The sequence below is a fragment of the Sorex araneus genome, chromosome 4 (assembly GCF_027595985.1).
Source record: "Sorex araneus isolate mSorAra2 chromosome 4, mSorAra2.pri, whole genome shotgun sequence".
Taxonomy (NCBI): Eukaryota; Metazoa; Chordata; class Mammalia; order Eulipotyphla; family Soricidae; genus Sorex; species Sorex araneus.
In genome coordinates this window covers 123709483-123729054 of record NC_073305.1, presented here as the reverse complement: position 1 = coordinate 123729054, position 19572 = coordinate 123709483, and the positions used below count along the sequence as shown (strand labels likewise).

Here is a 19572-nt window from a genome sequence, read left to right as displayed (position 1 = left end):
CGTTTGAGGCATGATCTACCTGAAATCCAAAGAAGACCGTCTGCCACATATCCAGCATGACATGAAAGGGATCGGTCAAAGGACTGCACGAAAGTCCATTTGTTCTTCTTGGGGCAGTATCGCTCAACTGTAGGCAGAACTTGGCGCAGTTCATTTCTGCCCCCAACGGCATAGAGGTATTCATCCATAGCACCCAGTACAAAATGCTCCCGACAGTTTTTCATGGGTGCTATCTCTGCCCAGGAATTGCTTCGGGGGTCATAGCGACAGGCAGTCCTCACAGCACAGGTCCGGCCACTGGCGTGCTCAACTTCCCCTCCTGCCACAAACAGGAAATCACCCATGACAGCCACACAGTGGTGGCTCCTTCCCACGGGCATGGGGGTCAGCTCACTCCAGTTGGCAATGGCTGCTATAAGAGCGTTCTCCTGATCAACGGGATTGAAGTACCGAAGTTCCTTCACTTTACACACCTCACGCTTCTTCCCACCAATGATATACAGGGTGTCTGACTGGAACCGTGGTTTGGTCCTGCGAGTCTGCCACACTGGCTGTGCATAGATGCTCTGGTGATATTCCAGGGCCTCGTTGACAAGGGCTGTTGCCGTCTCACTTGCCTGAACCAGGGGGTGGGACAGGGCAACGGTGTGGAGAGTATCCACATCCATCAGGCCAAAGCGGATATACTGCAGGAGTTCATCCATGTACTGGTAACGACAGTTGTGTTCCAACCACCTCACAGCTAGCTGAAACAGAGGGAGGTGAAAGAAGTGGAGAAGACAAAAGTAAGAGCGAGGGATGAAGCACCCATACATGATCTATTGTCACCCCACTGTATATTCCAGCGGACACTTATTAGTGCAACTGTTCTTTTTCTTACAGTGTGGCACTTAAACATTTTGCTACCCAGCTGAGAAATTTCTTTTTCTGCAATATAAGAGAACTTAGAACATTATTTAAGATTTAGGAACAAGGACACAATGATGGAGACTTATAGAATCTATTTGTGGGTAAATGTTGATTAGTTTTCAAAGAATGAAAGTTCTGTTTGAAATGGCCTGGTCCTTTATGTCTCATGCAAGAAAGATTTGGTGTAACCCACCACAAAGAATGTCAACAGTGAGTGGTGTCATCACATCAACCAGCATGCAGTATCAATAGGAATAATGTAAGAAAATAGGTGATTATCTGAAACTACAGAGGATGCTTGAGAGAAAATCAATATGAGAGTTGGAAAATGATTCTGAAAGAAAAAGAACATTCTTCCCGTCCCTTTACTAAGTTTATCATTCAGGAAGCAAAAAATGAAGATGCAGGCTTGCAGTCTATAGATTATTTTTCTCAATTAGCTTTACTCTTGATGTTCACACATGTAAGATATTGTCAATCTTTTGGAAACATTTTCAACAAAGCAGGATATAGAGGAGCTTATCTTTGTATTGCAAACACAATGGCAGTATGTAACCCAAACCGTCTTTTGGTAGGTGTATATCCCCTCTAATGTGGAAGGGAATAAAACCTTCTGCCAATAGTAGAAAATAACTTTTAAAAATTTAAACCAGGGGCCTGGAGCAGTAGAACAGAGGGTAGGGCGTTTGCCTTGCACAAGGCTGATCCCAGCATCCCATATGGTCCCCCAAGCACCGCCAGGAGTAATTCCTGAGTGCAGAGCCAGGAGTAACCCCTGTGCATCACCGGGTGTGACCCAAAAAGAAAAAAATTAAACCAAATATACTAGGTATCAAATAAAATTGATTGATTTATAACTTTAAAAATATACCAACAAAGCTTCATGTTATAAAGAACCTGAAGTAAATTAACTACTGCAACTTAATATTTAAGTCTGGAATGCCTAACACTGACACACTAGTACAAAGGTATGAATCTAATACCTCTGATTATTCATATATGAGTTCTTCTTAGTAGAATTTACATTAAGCTAGCTACGCTAGACAGTATACCTGTGGATCTGAAGGCACTGTCATGAAAAGCAATAAATTAGAATAATAAATAATTTTGTGTTTTGTTTATTTTCTGATGAAAATAAGGAGGTATGGGGTTTGGGGTTTCTCTTTTCAGCAGTCTTTACTGGGGAAAAGTCCCATGGGCCAAAAGACATTGGCAAATATGAACTGGGTTTTAATCTGGGTAAAAAGGATCACTGACCTCTTCTTAGCACTAGATGATGAAATCAGAGTTTCAAACTTTCTCCATCCTTGACAACTGGCTCTAAAATGTCAAGAAGCTTTGGGCTTGTCTGTTTACCTTAACGAATAAAGTATAAGAAGCATGATATGCTTCTAATATGCATGAATTGGATCTCTTAATGGATGACAGAAAGAGAAATAAGAAGAAGGTCACTGAAGAGCAAAGCCAAGAAGGCAGACACCATGGAGGGTAGATGAATGACATGCTGATTTTCTAGAAAGTAGCATTCTTTAGTTTAAGTAATACCAGCCTGATTAAAATTATCGGTGTATGGGAACATCAGCAATAATCAAAGATATTGTAGAAGAAAAGCGGCCCTCATTATCACTAGTTCTCTACCAGAATTGGAGAAAGCTCCCACAGGTAACATCCTGGCTTTCCTGTACCCTAATTTTAGAAGTTTTATGGAACTGGCTTTCAATACTTTCCTGTTGAGATAATTCAACAACTTAATAAATGATTTTCCATTCTTTACCCACAGAGATTTCATAAGTTCTCAGGAACAAAATCATTCTAGTCAAGGTCATTTCTCATTCACTATGTAAAACTTTCTAAAACTTCATCTTTGGTGTTGCTCTTAATTCAGTCTTGTAATTCTAGTCCAAAGGGCTTTGCTCTGTAACAAATTTGTTAGCATCCTTACATCCTAATATACTGATACTTGTCATAGAGATACCATAGGAAACAGCACTGAAAATATATTAGATAAGTATCCAAGTCTACAGAGTCTCTTTTTATAGCACCGTACTATTTAATTATTTTTCTCTTAACTCATAAATCAGTTCTTCTGTATCACAATCAACTTTCTAGCCACCTCTGATAACTCTTTGGTTTATCTCTCTCTTCTAACAAATTGCCACTTATATATGAATGGTGTAAGTCACAACTAGGTTATTTTGTGTATGTTTCTTTTTTTAAGTATATTTAGTAGCCTTAGGCCCTTCTTTTTAAGAACACATCACACAACATCCAAATAAAACTGAGGGTAAAAAAGTAACCAGTATCTCTATTAATCAGTGTCAATGATTAATTTTTGCTTCTAGTTTTACTTCTGTATGATGCTTTCCATATTCAAATTCCCCAAAGACAATGAATTACAATATGTTTTGTACATATATTTGCTTTGCATTTTCTGGGATAATTCTTTTATCTTGTCTATTAAAACTATCTTATTTATTTATTTTGATTTTTGAAACACACCTGAGGGTACTCAGGACTTAGTCCTAGCTCTGCACTAAGGATTCACTCCTGGTAGAGCTAGGGGTACCATAAGTGGTACCAGGGATAAAACCCAGGTCAGCCATGCACAAGGTAACTGGCCTACCCACTGTACCCTCTCTCTGGCTCCTTCTACTCACACTTCACAGAGATTTTATATAATGTTCACACATTTATCATTTGTAAATATTTAAATTTTTCATACCTGTTGGGTTTGTCTTTTCTAAGATCAAAGGTAAATATAATTTACAATGAACTAATTTGCACCCAACTTCAAGGAAATATTACCTTAATATAGTGTTACTTTAAATCCAGTGCTTTTCAAACCTAATATGTGCACAACTTGCCTCTGGTTTCTGGTCAAAATACAGATTCTGATTTACGAGGGTGAGGGGAGAGGACTGAGACTCTATGTTTCAAAGATTTTCCCAGGTGTTACATTTGTTGCCCATTATGGATCACTTTGAATTAGTCTTAAACAGTTTTTCCATTTATGAACAGTAAGTGACTACCTTATTAGAATGAGCTGATTATGGCTTTTAACTTATATGGTGTAAATGGAATGATATTTTTATAAAGATGGTGCACACAGTAGCACTGTAGCACTGTCATCCCACTGTTCATCGATTTGCTCAAGTGGGCACCAGTAACGTCTCCATTGTGAGATTTGTTGCTACTGTTATTGGCATATCGAATACATCAAGGGTAGCTTGCCAGGCTATTCCTTGCAGGCGGGATACTCTTGGTAGTTTGCTGGGCTCTCTGAGAGGGATGGAGGAATCAAACCCGAGTCGGCCACCTGCAAGGCAAATGCCCTATCCGCTGTACTATTGCTTCAGTCCTAGAACACACAGTATAGTTTAATATGATAGATTTAATGAAATCTATGCTGCTATGCTATCTATGCTATGATAGACTATAGTGCTTGGGTGTGAGATATATATATATATATATATATAGATGTATATGTATATAAAGGAAAAAGAGAAAAGTCACTGAAACCATGGTTAACTCTTGTTTATCTAAATAATAAAAGATATGGCAAAGAAAATTCCAAACAATGAGCTATGTCAAGTCAATCTACAGTATGAACTTCACCATAGCACAGGTCACTGTTGTGCTGAATAAAGATGATAAAGGAATTCCCAAAGTCATTTAAAGGGTTTAAAGGGTACAGTAAGTAGAGAAATACTGATTTGCTATTTACTGATAGAACTCAAAGGCCATAGTTAGTTTTGTGGCATATTTGGGTGCTTTAGTTTAAAAACAGTCATTCTGGGAACTAGTGGTTTTAAAAATAAGATTGCAGAGAAAGCACAGCTCAGGAAAGGTTGACAACTTATTTTATATTGCTTATTCTGGCACATTCTTTTCCCCATCACCATGAACTCCAGCCTATTTTAACCAGGAGGGAAAAGGAGCATATAGAGAACATCGTTTTTGGAAACAAAGTCAGCAAGAGTAGAGTAGAAATTAAGGATTCTGCTAGAGAAAGCAGAACCATGAGTACTTAGGAAACACAACCACTAGTCAAGATGTTTTCTAGAATGCCTGAAACTCTGGAATTGTTAATTTCAGAGATTTCAAGAAAGATCTCTTAGACACTCTGCCTGATACAATCCAGTTCATTTTACTCTGATAGATAATTGCTCTTTCCTTAAAGGAGTGTTTGCAACAGTTAACTCCTATTCAACCAAACTTTAGTGAGAACAGTGCCTCACAAGTAGCATATCCATACTTTTTGCATTAACAGAAAATTCGTTTTTTTTCTTTTTGGGTCACACCTGGCAGTGCTCAGAGGTTACTTCTGGCTCTGCACTCAGGAATTACTCCTGGCGGTGCTCTGGGGACTATATGGGATGCCGGGGATCGAACCCAGGTCGGGCCCGTGCAAGGCAAATGCCCTATCTGCTGTGCTATCGCTCTGGTCCCGAGAGAATTTTTACAGCTGTTCTTAGGCTATTTTTCTTAAACATACAAAATAAATTATATATTTATCTATGACATATTCACTGTATCACTGTCATCCCATTGCTCATCGATTTGCTCGAGCAGATACCAGTAACAACTCCATTGTGAGACTTGTTACTGTTTTTGGCATATCAAATATGCCACCGGTAGCTTGCCAGGCTCTGCCGGGCGGGTGATATACTCTCAGTAGCTTTTTGGCTCTCCAAGAGGGGCAGAGGAATCAAACCTGGGTCGGCCACGTGCCAGGCAAACCTCTTCCCTGCCATGCTATCGCTCCACTCCCTATCACAGATTACAGTTTCTTATTTATTATTTCATCTTTGTGACCTTCCTATAGAGCCCTTATAAGCTCTCAGAACATTGCACAGAAAATGCACAGAACTTTTATTTAGCAGGCCCCATTTTTACTCCCTCACATAATGGTTCTGGACTCTCTTATTTGAAATTCTCAACAATGCAATGAACATTGTAAGTTCTCAGATAATAAGATACCATAATGAGCTGAAATATCAGAGGTCACTGGTTCAAGCTTTTCAAATGAAATCAAAGCTAGGCATGTTTATCAGACTTACCCTCAAGTCATACAGACAATTAGTGGGAAAGTTAGAATTTAAAACTACTTCATTTTTTTTATCAGTGTGGTTTCTTTTTTATATCTTATCAAAATTTTCCACCAATATTTTGGAAAGTAAATAGATAAATTTAGAAAATAAGAGTGATAGAGGAGAGGAAGAGGAAAGAAAGAGAAACAGACAGAAACAGAGACAGAAAAAGACCCATAAAATAAAGGAAGAAATAGTCTTTCATGCAAGCTAGAATGAAGGTGACTCCATAATGAAATGCACCCACCAATGTTATTAAGTGCAATCCAGAAAATGCACTCAAGAAAAAACATAAGTTTTATATCTTATAAATTTAAAAAGTGTGACTTTAAAATTAAGTTCTTTCTTTGTTTGTGGGCTACACCTACCAGTATTCAGGGCTTACTCCTGGTTTTTTGCTCAGGGATCACTCCTGGTAGGCTCGGGGGACCATAAGGATCGAGGGGGTCAAGCCTGGGTTGATTACATGTAAATAGAAACTGTAATTTTTCTGAAACTATAAAAGAATAGAACTAGTTTCAAGATAGGTTGATTATCTTTCAATGAGTCTTATTTATAGATTGTTTCACCTAAAAAACATATTGACATATGATAGATATTAATAAAAAAAACTTGATAGCTAAAAACTATCTAAGGAAAATAACATGAGAGGCTTAAATTATTGCTTCACTTTTTATGCATATAAATATTTAAATTCTAGGTAGTTTTTGTAAACTAAATATGACTTAAAAATATATGCGAAAGGTAATTTCTTCCTTTAGTTTTCTCAGCATATCCTCATTAATTGCTGTTTTATGCAATAGAATATATTGTATGTAATTCTATACAGGAGTACATAAATCTAAATTCTACATCTTTAGTTCTAATTCAATGAAGTCATACAATTTACTCATATATTTCAGAAATACATCAATTATATGAGCAAATACTACATCTTAACAAATATTCACATTGTGATCCAATTGCCTTTACTAAATAAAGATTCAACACTCACAGAAGTTACTGTTTTGAATTCTACAATTACTGATCCTTTGAAACAAGTGACTTTTGAATTCTAACTTTCATTGACTACATCCATATGTGTTTGTACTATACAATGTAACCCCAAAGAAATACCAACACAATGAGAATTTCTTACTCACAGATTTTCTGGAAAATATATGAACCACAAAGTAATCCCCAAATCAAGAATATATATCAGTGCACTCTTCCATGCAGTACACTCATATTTTTTCAAATATATTTATATATATGTGTGTGTATATATGCATGTATGTGTGTGTGTGTGTCATTTGTAAGAAACAGTTCTCATCAGATGATCAAATCTTCTTTAACAGCAACAAAAAACAAAGTCCTTAGGAAAATATATAAAAGCAGTAGCATTTCTTTGTCTGGGTGCATAAATACTCTTTTCAGGAAAAGACTGAAAATGATAGTCTTTTTGTTTTCTTTCGGTTTGATTTTGGGGTCACACCTGGTGGTATTCAGGGCTTATTCCTGGCTCAGTGCTCTTCGGTCACTCCTGGCTGTGCTTGGAGTATCATATACTTTACTGGGGATCAAAATCAGGCCCTAGCATGCAAAGCATGTACTCCAGCCCCCCTAAGCGATCTCTCTAGCCTCATGCAAAGAACATTCTTATCATAGAACTTATCATTCTGAGCTGAATAAGCAAGAACTAGTATTTTTGCCCACAGTCTTATTCTGCCCAGTTGACCAGGGGCAGATATAATTATTCTCCTATTTAAAACTTAGTTGCAGTCAACTTTGCTGAAGGGGAAAATTGAATCCTGCCTTTTGCAGGAGTCCCCACTGTGAAGGCACACTCTATCCTTGCAGCCTTGTCATCCTACTGAGATAAACCAGGCCACTAGTCTCCTTTCAGTGTCTGAAGTGCAGCATAAATTCTACACTTCTGCAAACTCAGAGAGGGACAAAGAAAGGGACAGATCAAAGCAACAGTCAGCTGACATTCTTAAATATTTACCAAAAGTCAAGCATGGTAAGCAAGACTTGGACAACAAGGAATGTGAAGCCACGGAAGCATATTTAAATAGAATGAATGACAATGTATAGACAGAATTTTCCCCTTCTAAGTCACTTTTTTTTTCTTTTTGGGTCACACCTGGCGATGCACAGGGGTTACTCCTGGCTTTGCACTCAGGAATTACCCCTAGCCGTGCTCAGGGGACCATATGGGATGCTGGGATTTGAACCCGGGTCGGCCGCGTGCAATGCAAACGCCCTACCCACTGTGCTATCTCTCCAGCCCCGAATTTTCCCCTTCTAAATTGCATATCCGAGCATGCTCTCTATTTTTTATTCCATGCTGTCAGAGGGAAGTTGCCCTGATTGCTGTAGTTTACACTAGAGTATATTATTTCATATATCATCATATGATGCCTTGAATTCTAATAAACATAAAAATAGAGATTTACAAAGATATCCTTTTAATACTAGAGTTCCTTGAGATCATAAATGTGGAAAGTTTGCCTAGTATAAGTGAGCATGTATTGTGAGTTGCCATGTTAAACTACTTAGAAGCCCATCTCTTTTAGGTGAGTCCTATAAGGGCCAAACTGTGACATGTTAAACCAAGTATTGACAGAATAGAGGGGAAAGTTCAAATTAATAACTACACAAAATTTGTAGCTATAGTCTCTTCTCTGAGACCAAATGAAAAATTTATGTTCAAAAAGACAGCGTTCCCATAAAATCTGAAAGCACCAGAAACTAGGGACATAGGATCAGAGCATTTTCCTCTACGAAAACAAAGAAAATGTTACCATGGAGGAATATTAAAAATTATAACAGTGCTCACTCGAGTGCTATAATTAAAATTGTGTCAACATTTTGCTTGTAAAACAGATTTTTCAAGGGAGGTTGCACATTGACCATTATAGCTGACTACAGACTTATATAAGATACATAGGCTATTTTTTTTTTCTCCATGAAATACACTTCAATAGCATTAGAGCTGATGAAGCCCCAGGTTCAGACACTGTCTGAAAAAAAAATTGATAGATTTGAAAAAGAATATTCAGCTTCAGACACTGTCTGAAAAAATTGATAGATTTGAAAAAGAATATTCAGCTTAGCAGGTAATATTTTGTGTTCATTTATAAATACAAAATTGGTAGATTGATAAAAGTTCTTTTTCACAATTAGCATAATTTTTTTCTCTAGTAATCATTTTATACACATTTAAAAAATTCATACTGTAATACACACATAAAAAAAGCCCTTAAAACACAAAGATGCTTCTTTCCCATAGATAGTTAAACACACAGGACTAGAGCACCCACAATGAAAAGCTTCCTGAGGCTTGCCACATTTAAGTTGTGGATCTTTAGGGGGGCAAATAAAAAAGACACCTTAGTTGTCCTTTGGCTTGATGTTATAACACAAGAGAATTTTTTAAGGTAAATTATGTTTCAAGAAAGAGAGAAAATAAACATAGGAAAAAGAGTAAGGATACTATCGTGTGATGTCCCTTTTGTCTGCAAGAATTGGTCACCCGTTGAAACTGATCTTTGAAAAGTCAATACAAAGAGCAGTATGCGTACATGGCTGACACAAGAGCAGTCATTTGTCTTCTCATGTGTCAAGTAAGAGAGTTGATGAGAGATTCTCTTCTACCTCTAGGATATATGTCACCTATGGATCCAAAATGTTATATTTAAAAGAAGAAGCCTCCAAAATTCCTTTAGGCATGAATGGTAACCCAACTAATCATTGTGTCTAGCATTCAAGCGAGGATTTCTATAACACAGTGAGTTTTTATAATTTTATTTCAAGAAAAACACAGTGATATTTTTGTCCCATTAGTTATCTGTATTCACCAGAAATACACACATGTGCACATGCATGTAAAAGTTGACATGTAGAGTTTTGTGAAGATCAAATGGAGACCATCTCTTGTAAAAGTAATCTGAGTTGAAGTCTACATGTCCTAATTTTGGAACGCAACTGCCTCAGTTATTATTTATTTAGAATCCCAGCAAAAATATTACATGCAATTGCAAGTATTTAGTATACTAGTCACATAAGTTTTTATCTCAAGTCTTTAAATATCTATTATATACTGAGATTTTTAGATGAGAAGAATGTCCTACAGGACAATAAAAGATCTATTGCCAAACAAATCACCTATGCAAACAATGCTGCAGGAAAAATGGAACCCATTTTTGGTCTCCTCATTCTTGAGTAAAATACATGAACAATTAGAAATAACATCATAAAATTGCCCTGCTGAGGGCAACACTCATCTACTTAATAATCGATGGAATGAGTATCACTCCCTGCTAGACTGATGACATCTAAGTAAAATAGTAATGTATTTACATTTATCTATAATGACCTTCCAGATGTAAATGGGACTTTCCCTGTGATCAGTGATATAGAAAGTTTATATGATTAGAACAATGCTGAGAAATAAGAGAAAAATCAGCTTTGTCAATAAGAAAAAACCCTGTACTCCCTCTCTGGCAAAAGGAACTACAGTGATAGGTGGGCCACACTATTTTGCATTATTTCCCTGTGACAACAGGCATAAAGGATGCACTGTCAGGGTGAAGTCAGCTAAATTATAAATAATGAAGGAAATCATGATATTTTTTATCCCTAATTGGTAAGTGTCCATAAAGCTTAAAGTCCGATAATGAAAATGGGACATGGTTTGATGTTTAAAGACCTGTTCTTCAGTTGGGATGGGAGATGCATGCTGAAAGTAGATAATGGACCAAACATGATGACTTCTCAGTGTAGGTGTTGCAAGCTATAATGCCCAAAAGTAGAGAGAGAGAGTATGGGGAATATTGTCTGCCTTAGAGGCAGGGGGAGGGTGGGAAAGGGAGGTATACCCAGATATTGGTGGTGGGGAATGTACACTGGTGGAGGGATGGGTGTTTGATCATTGTGAGATTGTAACCCAAACATGAAAGCTTGTAACTATCTCACAGTGATTCAATAAAATTGAAAAAAAAATAAAGACCTGTTCTTGCAAAGTAATCATTCACTCAGAAAAAACACCAAGTTAGTAAGGCTCAGTTTCATCTTGTAAAATATCAGTTAGTGTCATGTTGGTGATAGTCTACAGAGGACTAAGTGAGACAACATGTGGAAATACTTGGTAAACTATGACATTTAGACAATATACAGGCTAACTATGATGGCTCTATACCACTTATATTTTTGACAAGAAATCAAGAATATACCAGATCAGATACTTTTGACCACATTTTGCCCCCCGGGAAGGATTGGACCCACCAGGGCATTGCCAAGCTGTGCCATAAAGTAAGCCAGTAAGTACAAGGGGCCTGGGCGTGGCCTCTGGAGCCCAGCTGACGGCTTCAGACACTGTTTCTGGGGTGTGCGCTGGATTTGCTAAGGGTGGGCCACTGTTATAAGGGGGGGAGCCTGTGCAGGAATCCTGCATGCATGACGAATCCTGCCAACTCTTTTTTTTTTCTTTTTAGGTCACACTAGGTCACACCAGGGGTTACTCCTGGCTCTATGCTTGGGAATTACTCCTGGCGGTGCTTGAGGGACTATATGAGATGCTGGGGATTGAACCCAGGTCGGTTGTATGAAAGGCAGATGCCCTACCTGCTGTACGATATCCCCTCTGGCCCTTCTGCCAACTCTTTTATTAAAAAAAATTAAAAATTTTCAAATTTATTTTCATAAAGTTGTTCACAATACTGTGTTACATTCACTATTTTGACACTATCCAATATTTTGGCAGTATTTCCTCTGTCCCTCTCAGAGAGCCCAGCAAGCTACCACCATGGAAGTGCCTGGTAAGCTACCTGTGGCGTACTCGATATGTCAAAAACACTAACATATGATGGTCCTCATTCCCCTGACCCTGAAAAAGCCCACAGTATGCCATTGGGCTTATACTAGCATGAGACAGGGATTAATGGAGACATTACTGGCGCCCACTAGAACAAATCGATGAACAACAGGATGACAGTGATTCAGTGATACAGTGAAGAGATTTCTGTAGTTGATAAGAAGCTAGCTATAGAGCATTAAATATTTCACACACTATAAAGTGATAACAAAATGATAATATAAACAGGCAGATTGTTGCAGATAATAAACTACCTTATAATAAACCTATTTTCACAAAAATGAACTCTGTAATTCTAAGACAGTTTTCTAGGGTATGCAACATTTTAAAATTTCATCAACCCAGGGCGAAGGAAGGATGAATGAATGAAGAATGAAAAGAGCTAATTGCTTCTGTGCAATACTTCCTATATATTTGCTTCTTTACTTGGCTTGGGCCTCCCCTTACAAATTCTTGAGTTTATGTGCAGTTTACTTAGCTATCAAGTAGATTGATGTAATGAAAGCATTGTTTAGACATATAAACAAAGTTATCTGACTTTTAAAAAATAGCAAGATAATGGGGCAGCAGGTAAGGCACCTGCCTTGGGTGACCCAGATTGGGTCACCCCTAGCACCACATATGGTCCCCTGAGCACCACAAGGAGTGATCCCTGAGCACAGATTCAGGAGTAAGCCCCGAGCACTGTTGGGTGTGGTCCAAAAAATTTAAAAAAAAGGTAAAATAATGATTTTATGAGTTGATTACTTTCTCCCTTATTTTGTTATTCACTGGGAAAATAGTGCAACAATGAATCTTTTATTTCAGATTTTTATTTATCCATTTCTCATTTTCTGACTAGTTGTCAATAATGAGCAAATTAATTTACTTTCTAAAAAAGACTCTTACAAGCGTTTCACATACACACATTTTCATATGTGATTCACCTTGAAGCTCTAGGACACTTGACGTTTAGTATCTACATGTCTCTCTGAAAAACATACTTGTGGACAATACAGTCAAGGGAAAAAAGTACTACAAATTTGGGAAGTTTTGTTTATTATAGGCAGACTTTCAGATTTACTTCAGGGATGTCTTCTGTTTGTTTCTTTGTTTGTTTTTGGGCCAAACCCAGTACCCAGGACTTACTCCTGGATCTGTATTCAGGGATCAATCCTAGAGGGGCTCAGAGGACCATACAGAATGCTGGGGATTTAAATTCAAGTCAGCCATGTGCAAAGCAAGAGCCCTGACTACTGTACTATCTTTCCAGTCTCCCTCACGGGTGTGCTAAATATTGCTACTGCATTTATAAATTATATGTTTTTTTTCCCAAGTGGTTTAATTTGTAAACATGCCCTGGAGCATCCTGAGAGCATCAAGCCTTTGAATATTTCTTTATTAACTGATTCAGTAATAATGAAGCAATAGCAGTTTCACTGGCACACTCACTCCTCATCTGAAATTAAACCTTTAATGACCAAAATGACCTTACAGACTCAAGAAGCCGCCTCAGGCCACTGATACTGAGATAGACAAATCCTTCTAAAGAAGGATGCTATGATGAATTTAGATGTCCAGGAAGTACTTCAACTGCACTTACTGCATTAATGTTAGCAGTCTCCAAATAAAAAGAAAAGAATTCTCAAAGGTCACTTTAAACATTAATTTACAAACAGAGCACAGTAATTGGAGTGGGAAACTAGCAAACAAACACATAGGGTCAGATTCTACTGTGAAAGGGATGGGGCTAGAGTGCTGGGGTTGGAGAAGCAGGGCCCATGTTTTCCTTGAATAGAGGACAATATACATAAAAGTGATGCAATACATTGACCACCTTCGTTATGTGTATTTTAGCCTAACTACTGGGTTACTAACATATTCTACACTGCATTCTCTAACTCTATTTTATCAGACCGTTTATTACTAGGGGGACAATGACTCCTGTATTCTCATGTTGCCATGACCATGAGAGGACACATAAAATATTTTTACCAAAGAAGACACTACCAGGGGCTGGAGTAATCATACAGAGGGTAGGATGCTTGTCTTGCATGCAACTGACCCAAATTTGATTTCTGCCACTCCATATGGTGCCCTGAACCTTACCAAGAGTGATCCCTGAGCACAGAGCCAAGACTAAGCTCTGAGCACTGTCAGAAAAAAAAAGAAAGAAATCAATAGCATAAGGATTAAGGTGCTTGTTTTTCATGTGGCTGACCCTAGTTCAACTCTTGACACCATGTATGATCCCCTGAGCCGTATCAGGAATCACTACTGAGTATAGAGACCGGTGTGGACCCTGAGTACTACCAGATGTGCATCGCCAGCCCCCCAACACCGCCACAAAAAAAGCAACCTAAAACAGAATTTTTGATTGTTGTACAAATATCATACATTTCTTTCAAGGATACACTACTTGAATCCCAATAATTTACAAAATAGTGATACTATAAAATCAAATCCCTCATTGTACAGATACTTGTAGTTAATATCAAAATTAAACCTCACACTACTTTTCTAAGTACTAAAAACCCATTAATTGATTTGACTGACATATTTCTCTCTTAATTGCTTACTCCTTATTTCTTAGACAAGACATAACTAATCAATATTTTTTACTAAGTATCCCTGAGGCCTATTTAATCTATGCTGACTATGACACTAAACACAAATAAACAACAAGCGTTTGTGGCTTAATGTGATGAAGAGTCTCGAGAGGGATAGAGTAATGCATATAATCCTATCTTTGATTTTTAAAATAAACATTTTAAACAGCACTGACACTTAAATAAGAGTTATGTTATAATACCAACTGGATTAAATGACTAAATTCACTTTTGGAGACTCTTCAGGTGAGAACGAATGACTTAATGACTCTTTGCCATTCAAAAATAAATAATATTTGTTAAAGGCAATAAATAATCTTAAAATAAAACCTGTGAAAAAATTATAATCATTATGATGCTGTCTCTTTACCATCTATAGACTTAATTGTTTTACAATTGACATGTGAGAAAAAAATGTTTAAGGCTGAGAAGAAATATGCTACTGAGTGTTCACTGGGGGGATACAAACCCTAAGGAGAGACAATATAAATGAAAAAGCTGAACAGTGATTCTAGCTTTCAGGTGCCTAATATATGAGACAGCTTGGAGACAAATAAAGATCCGCCTTTGTGTTTTCTTTGCCTATTTTTCTTATTGAAAGACACGCATAAAAAGGATCAGAATGAATTACATGTTGTAAACACTAGACTGTGTTTGCATCTTTAAAAAAAAAAACAAACTGGTGCTTAAGTTACAACTAGATTAGGTGCTGCATTTGCACATATTGAAATCAGCAACTTTTAAAAGACTCCTTACTTGTATAGACAAGTGTCTGCCTCCCTGTCTCTACCCCGCCCCAAATAAAAGAAAAGGAGTAAGATGCTGCACTTGGAAATAGGAATTCAGCAAACTGATGTGAGATGTGCTAGTGAAATAGAAGAATAATGAAACTTTCCATCCCACATATGTGCCCATTTTGAATTTACTCTATTTGCGGGTTAGCATTAAAAATGGTGGGAAGTAAGTTAGGTGCTACACTAGCGAACTGGCCAAAGAATCCTTACCGTTTATATATACCTCCCCACTGCACAATCGAAGTAGAAACATTTGCTCTATTGGAAGGCAGTGATAAGGATGGATTTTTCAAGTTTCCATTTTTTAAGTGAAAATGAAAGAAAAATGCTCTTCTAGATGTGTTGTGCCTTTGAGCTCCATTTGAAAAAAGCAAAAAAAAAAAAAGGCAGAGAAAGCTGCTGTGAAGGTCACTGAGTGAAAGAACTTCCTCAGGGCACAGAATAAATTAAATCCCAAGGAAAAAATAAAATGTGATTTCCAGAGTGTGAGGCACAAACTCCAAATGACAATGATTGACAGCCAAACTATATCCGTGCAATATCCAAGACTGCACGTTCTCATTTACCTCAGTGTAGCCAGCAAGCGCCCATTAAACATCCGTCTGATGCCCAAATTAACCTTCTTGGCAAACTGAAAGAGGCACAAACTATCATAATCAACCTTTCATTATCACAGCAGCCTCTAGTTAAAGGGTCAGAATAATTGTGCCATCAGAGCCTTGATTGTTTTCAATCAACAGACGGCTGGAGTGACAGCTCGGTGATGGAGGGGTCTGATGAAACCGCACCAGGCCTAATCAGAGCAGATGAAAGGAAGGCATGATTGGTGCAAATGAACAGTCGTGCCTCTCCTTTTCATTTACAATCTGAAATTACTCTTAAATTTGTGGGGTTTTTTTCCCTCCCTTATGAGCACCACTGAAAGAATGTTTGACTTATTATGAGTTCTGACAGTGCAGAGTTATAAAACACAGGTAGGGTTATCAGCTGAGGCTTTAAGTGGGTATTCAGCATAATTCTAACAAATTCACTCTTGAAAAGCACAAAATGACTAAAAAGGCTTCCAATGACCTAACCTATCAGTGCTGTTTGATTAACAGACCCATTGATTCTGCTGGCATTCTCAATGATGAGAAGATAAAGCGGAGGGCAGAAATACCCTGTCAATGTTTTCTCTTAACCCCTCTGCTCTGTTTACTGCAGTCATGCTTTCTCTGCCCAAATCCTTACTGTTTTCATAGAACACCACAGTTAAAGCTCAATAGACCTCATCTATCAATGGGCCTGGACTGGACAGGGGCTATTTTTAGTGAGGAACATAAAGCTAAACTGAGAACCACAAGAGAGGGAAAGAGACTGGAACCCACCAAGTCTAGGTTAGCATCTAAAAGAATATTTGGGGAGAAAGAATGAAAAATTCTGTCACAGTCAAGGTAAATTTGGTAGAAAAGGTACTTGGAGAAAATTGATATAATATGAAGTTTTGTTCACTGAGCAGCTATTGCTGATAAACCATAGAGTTGATTATATTTTTTTAAAAAATGGTGAAAGGAATATACACTGGGAGTGGCAAAAATAAGCTTTGAGCTTCTATTTTCTTCTTTAATCTTGAGATAAACTAAGCCATAATGAGGCTATTATGATTCTGGTCAGAACTGCAAAACAAGTTTCTTAGTTGTAAAGATGAGTATGCATCTAATCCATGCATGTATGTCTACCTGCAAGTGTGCAGTTGCCATGAAGCCCACATGCTTATGCCTAAGAATCAGGAGATGGGGTAGCTGCTGTCTCAGGATTTGGGGTTTTTTAAGTTCTGTGCTCCAACTTTTTATAAATGTAGGCATTTTATTTCCAATGTGGAATGGTAGGGAAAGGGGCCTACCTTTAACAAAGTAAAAAATAAGAGTTCTTTTTAAAAGCTCTAAACTTTCCCTGCAATATCTAAGCAAAAGTAGTTCCCACATAACTAGACTTCATTTTATGCATTTATTTCTTACCAGCAGTTTCCTCAGATGTACAAAACGCCCATAGTTCTACCTATATTTAAGCGTATGCCAAGCAGAATATGGCTGCATCTGTCCTATGACTTTCTGTACCAGCAGAAAGTTTTCATTTGGTTTGTTTTTCAGGAGCCAATTCTCAAAGGAAGAATTTTCACCAAAAGATCAAACCCATGTTTGTTCCAAATCCATCCCCATCATCCCACTTCTCTCTCAAGTGCCCGTATTCTTCTTCAGTCACATCACTTCTTGTGTACATACAGGAATCTCCAGCAAACTTCACCAATGACACTTGCTCTTTGATCTCTTGAGCAATTAGTTCTCCTCCTGGTATGGTACAGGCTTTTTAAGGCATGACTTTCTTCTGCCCAGAAGGTAATTTGTACTTCAGTGGAATAGGAGTGGCTTCAGGATACTGACAGCACATGGGATTTAAAAAGGGATTTTCCAGCTGGCTCAGGGAGCATGAAGACAAAAATCTGATCAACCTAGCTAAGTGCCTATTCTCACTCCTAGAATCCAAGAGGTGTAGAATTGTAAAGCACTAGACAGTCTCTCAAATTATACACAAGAGGAGAAGAGCAAAAAAGATTCTTCAGGGGACCTGGAAAATCTGATAAATCAGCCTCCTTGTTTACTTTATTATTTACACCTCATATTAGGCTCCAAAGAATATATGGTCCACTCAGTGAGGAGAATATGAAATTGCTTAAAGTCCTCAGAAGATTCAATGTCATTCTCACAGGCGAAGAGAAGAATATGTAGAATGTATTCCCCTTTGAAGTCAGTGTCGTCCTTTCTGGATGGAGGGGTTTAGTTTTACTTTCAGCTGTGAGTAATTTCCCATTGTGATTGGCTGACTTATAGTCAATTTAGTATAATTAATGCCAAATTACATTGTAATTCACATAGAATTACAAATTAAAAGCTATATTAAGAGCAAATGAATTAATCAAAATTAATGATATTATGCTCACTTGTTTTAAAGTGTTAATAAGCTAGGTCCTCCTAAAACATTTAAACTTTAGCGCACCATCCATCACTCCTTCAATGACCTGATTTTTTTGTGAGGCCAGAGGAGGTATTTCTCATCAACAAGAATATACACAAAGAAGATATGTGCATACTGTTTATGGATGAAATAGGCTTATAGCAGGATTCCTTTTACTCTCTATTTTTGAAACATAGTAATATTTGTAGTACTCACCCAAACTGATTTATAATATTTCCCATTAACAAAGGGAACCATGCCAAATATCTGAGATAATTGGAGTGGGAAGCCTAGAGATGGTTCAGTAGTAGAATATGTGCCTTATGTGTATGAATGCCTGGGTTCAGTCACTGCTGCGCGTGTGTGCATGCATACTCACTCTCTCTCTCTCTCTCTCTCTCTCTCTCTCTCTCTCTCTCTCTCTCTCTCTGTCTCACACAAACACACACACACACACACACATCAGTGATATTTATCTCCAGAGCCAATTAGGGATTTTTTTCCTGAGAATTTTTCTTCCTGGTTAAGTTTGTCAGTTAGAATATTAAAATCTGTTTGAAGCCTAATTGCAGTTCTCCAGTGTGCTATCCCAAGAAAGTAGAAACTCAGATTGGAAAACTTATCTGCACTGAATACACACAAAAGACCCTGAGTCATCTTGGTCTACTAGTGCTGTCTGTGATTACTTTTTAATCTTTTTAAAAAAATTTTTTTATTGAATCACTGTAAAATAGACACTTACAAAGCTTTTCATGATTGGATTTTAGTCATACAGTATTCCAACACCCATCCCTCCATTGTAGGATATCATTGGTTTGTCCTTTCTCTCTTGCATAAAGAGTTTAGACTTATCTGGTAATAATCTCTAAACATTTTAAGACAACATTGGTATGTCCTGTTCTCCTTGCCACAAGGAGATTAGGTATATCAGGTCATATCCATCAAAGTGCTACTGAGTCACTCCCATTCCTTTGTCTATCTGTAACCACTTCTATGCTCTCTTCTCCAACCAGTTAATCAGCTTTTCCCCCTAATCAGGCTCTATTAATTTGTTAGGTCAGACCTTTCTAGGACACTGAATTTGTATTATAAGTTAATATTGCCTTTCTCCTCTCCTTGTATCTTTTGAATAGTTTACTTTAAAGCAATGTCCTTTTTATATGGACAAAGAAAGACAGTTGTTAATATGCTTTTGTAACATGGGATTTAATTGGCTTCGAATATTATTCACTCTCAGGCATCTGCTTTCTCGACTTAAGCTCAGCTCCCCTTACTTCCTAGCACCCCAAAAGCAGGGTCCCAATGAAGGATGGGATGGACTCAGGGCAAGCAGTGAGTTATGT

General features: G+C 37.6%; 1 protein-coding gene across 5 annotated transcripts in view; it reads right to left on the bottom strand.

The window, feature by feature from the left end:
• Positions 1-19572, bottom strand: part of KLHL32 (kelch like family member 32) — a 226852-nt gene that overhangs the window by 39122 nt on the left and 168158 nt on the right. For 3 of the 5 annotated variants that reach the window (XM_055136569.1, XM_055136572.1, XM_055136570.1), the window contains one exon: positions 20-746. In XM_055136569.1, the coding sequence (XP_054992544.1) occupies positions 20-746 (727 nt within the window). Of the gene's footprint in view, positions 1-19; positions 747-19572 lie in introns of those variants that run through there. The other 2 variants (XM_055136573.1, XM_055136574.1) reach the window with 2 other exon arrangements.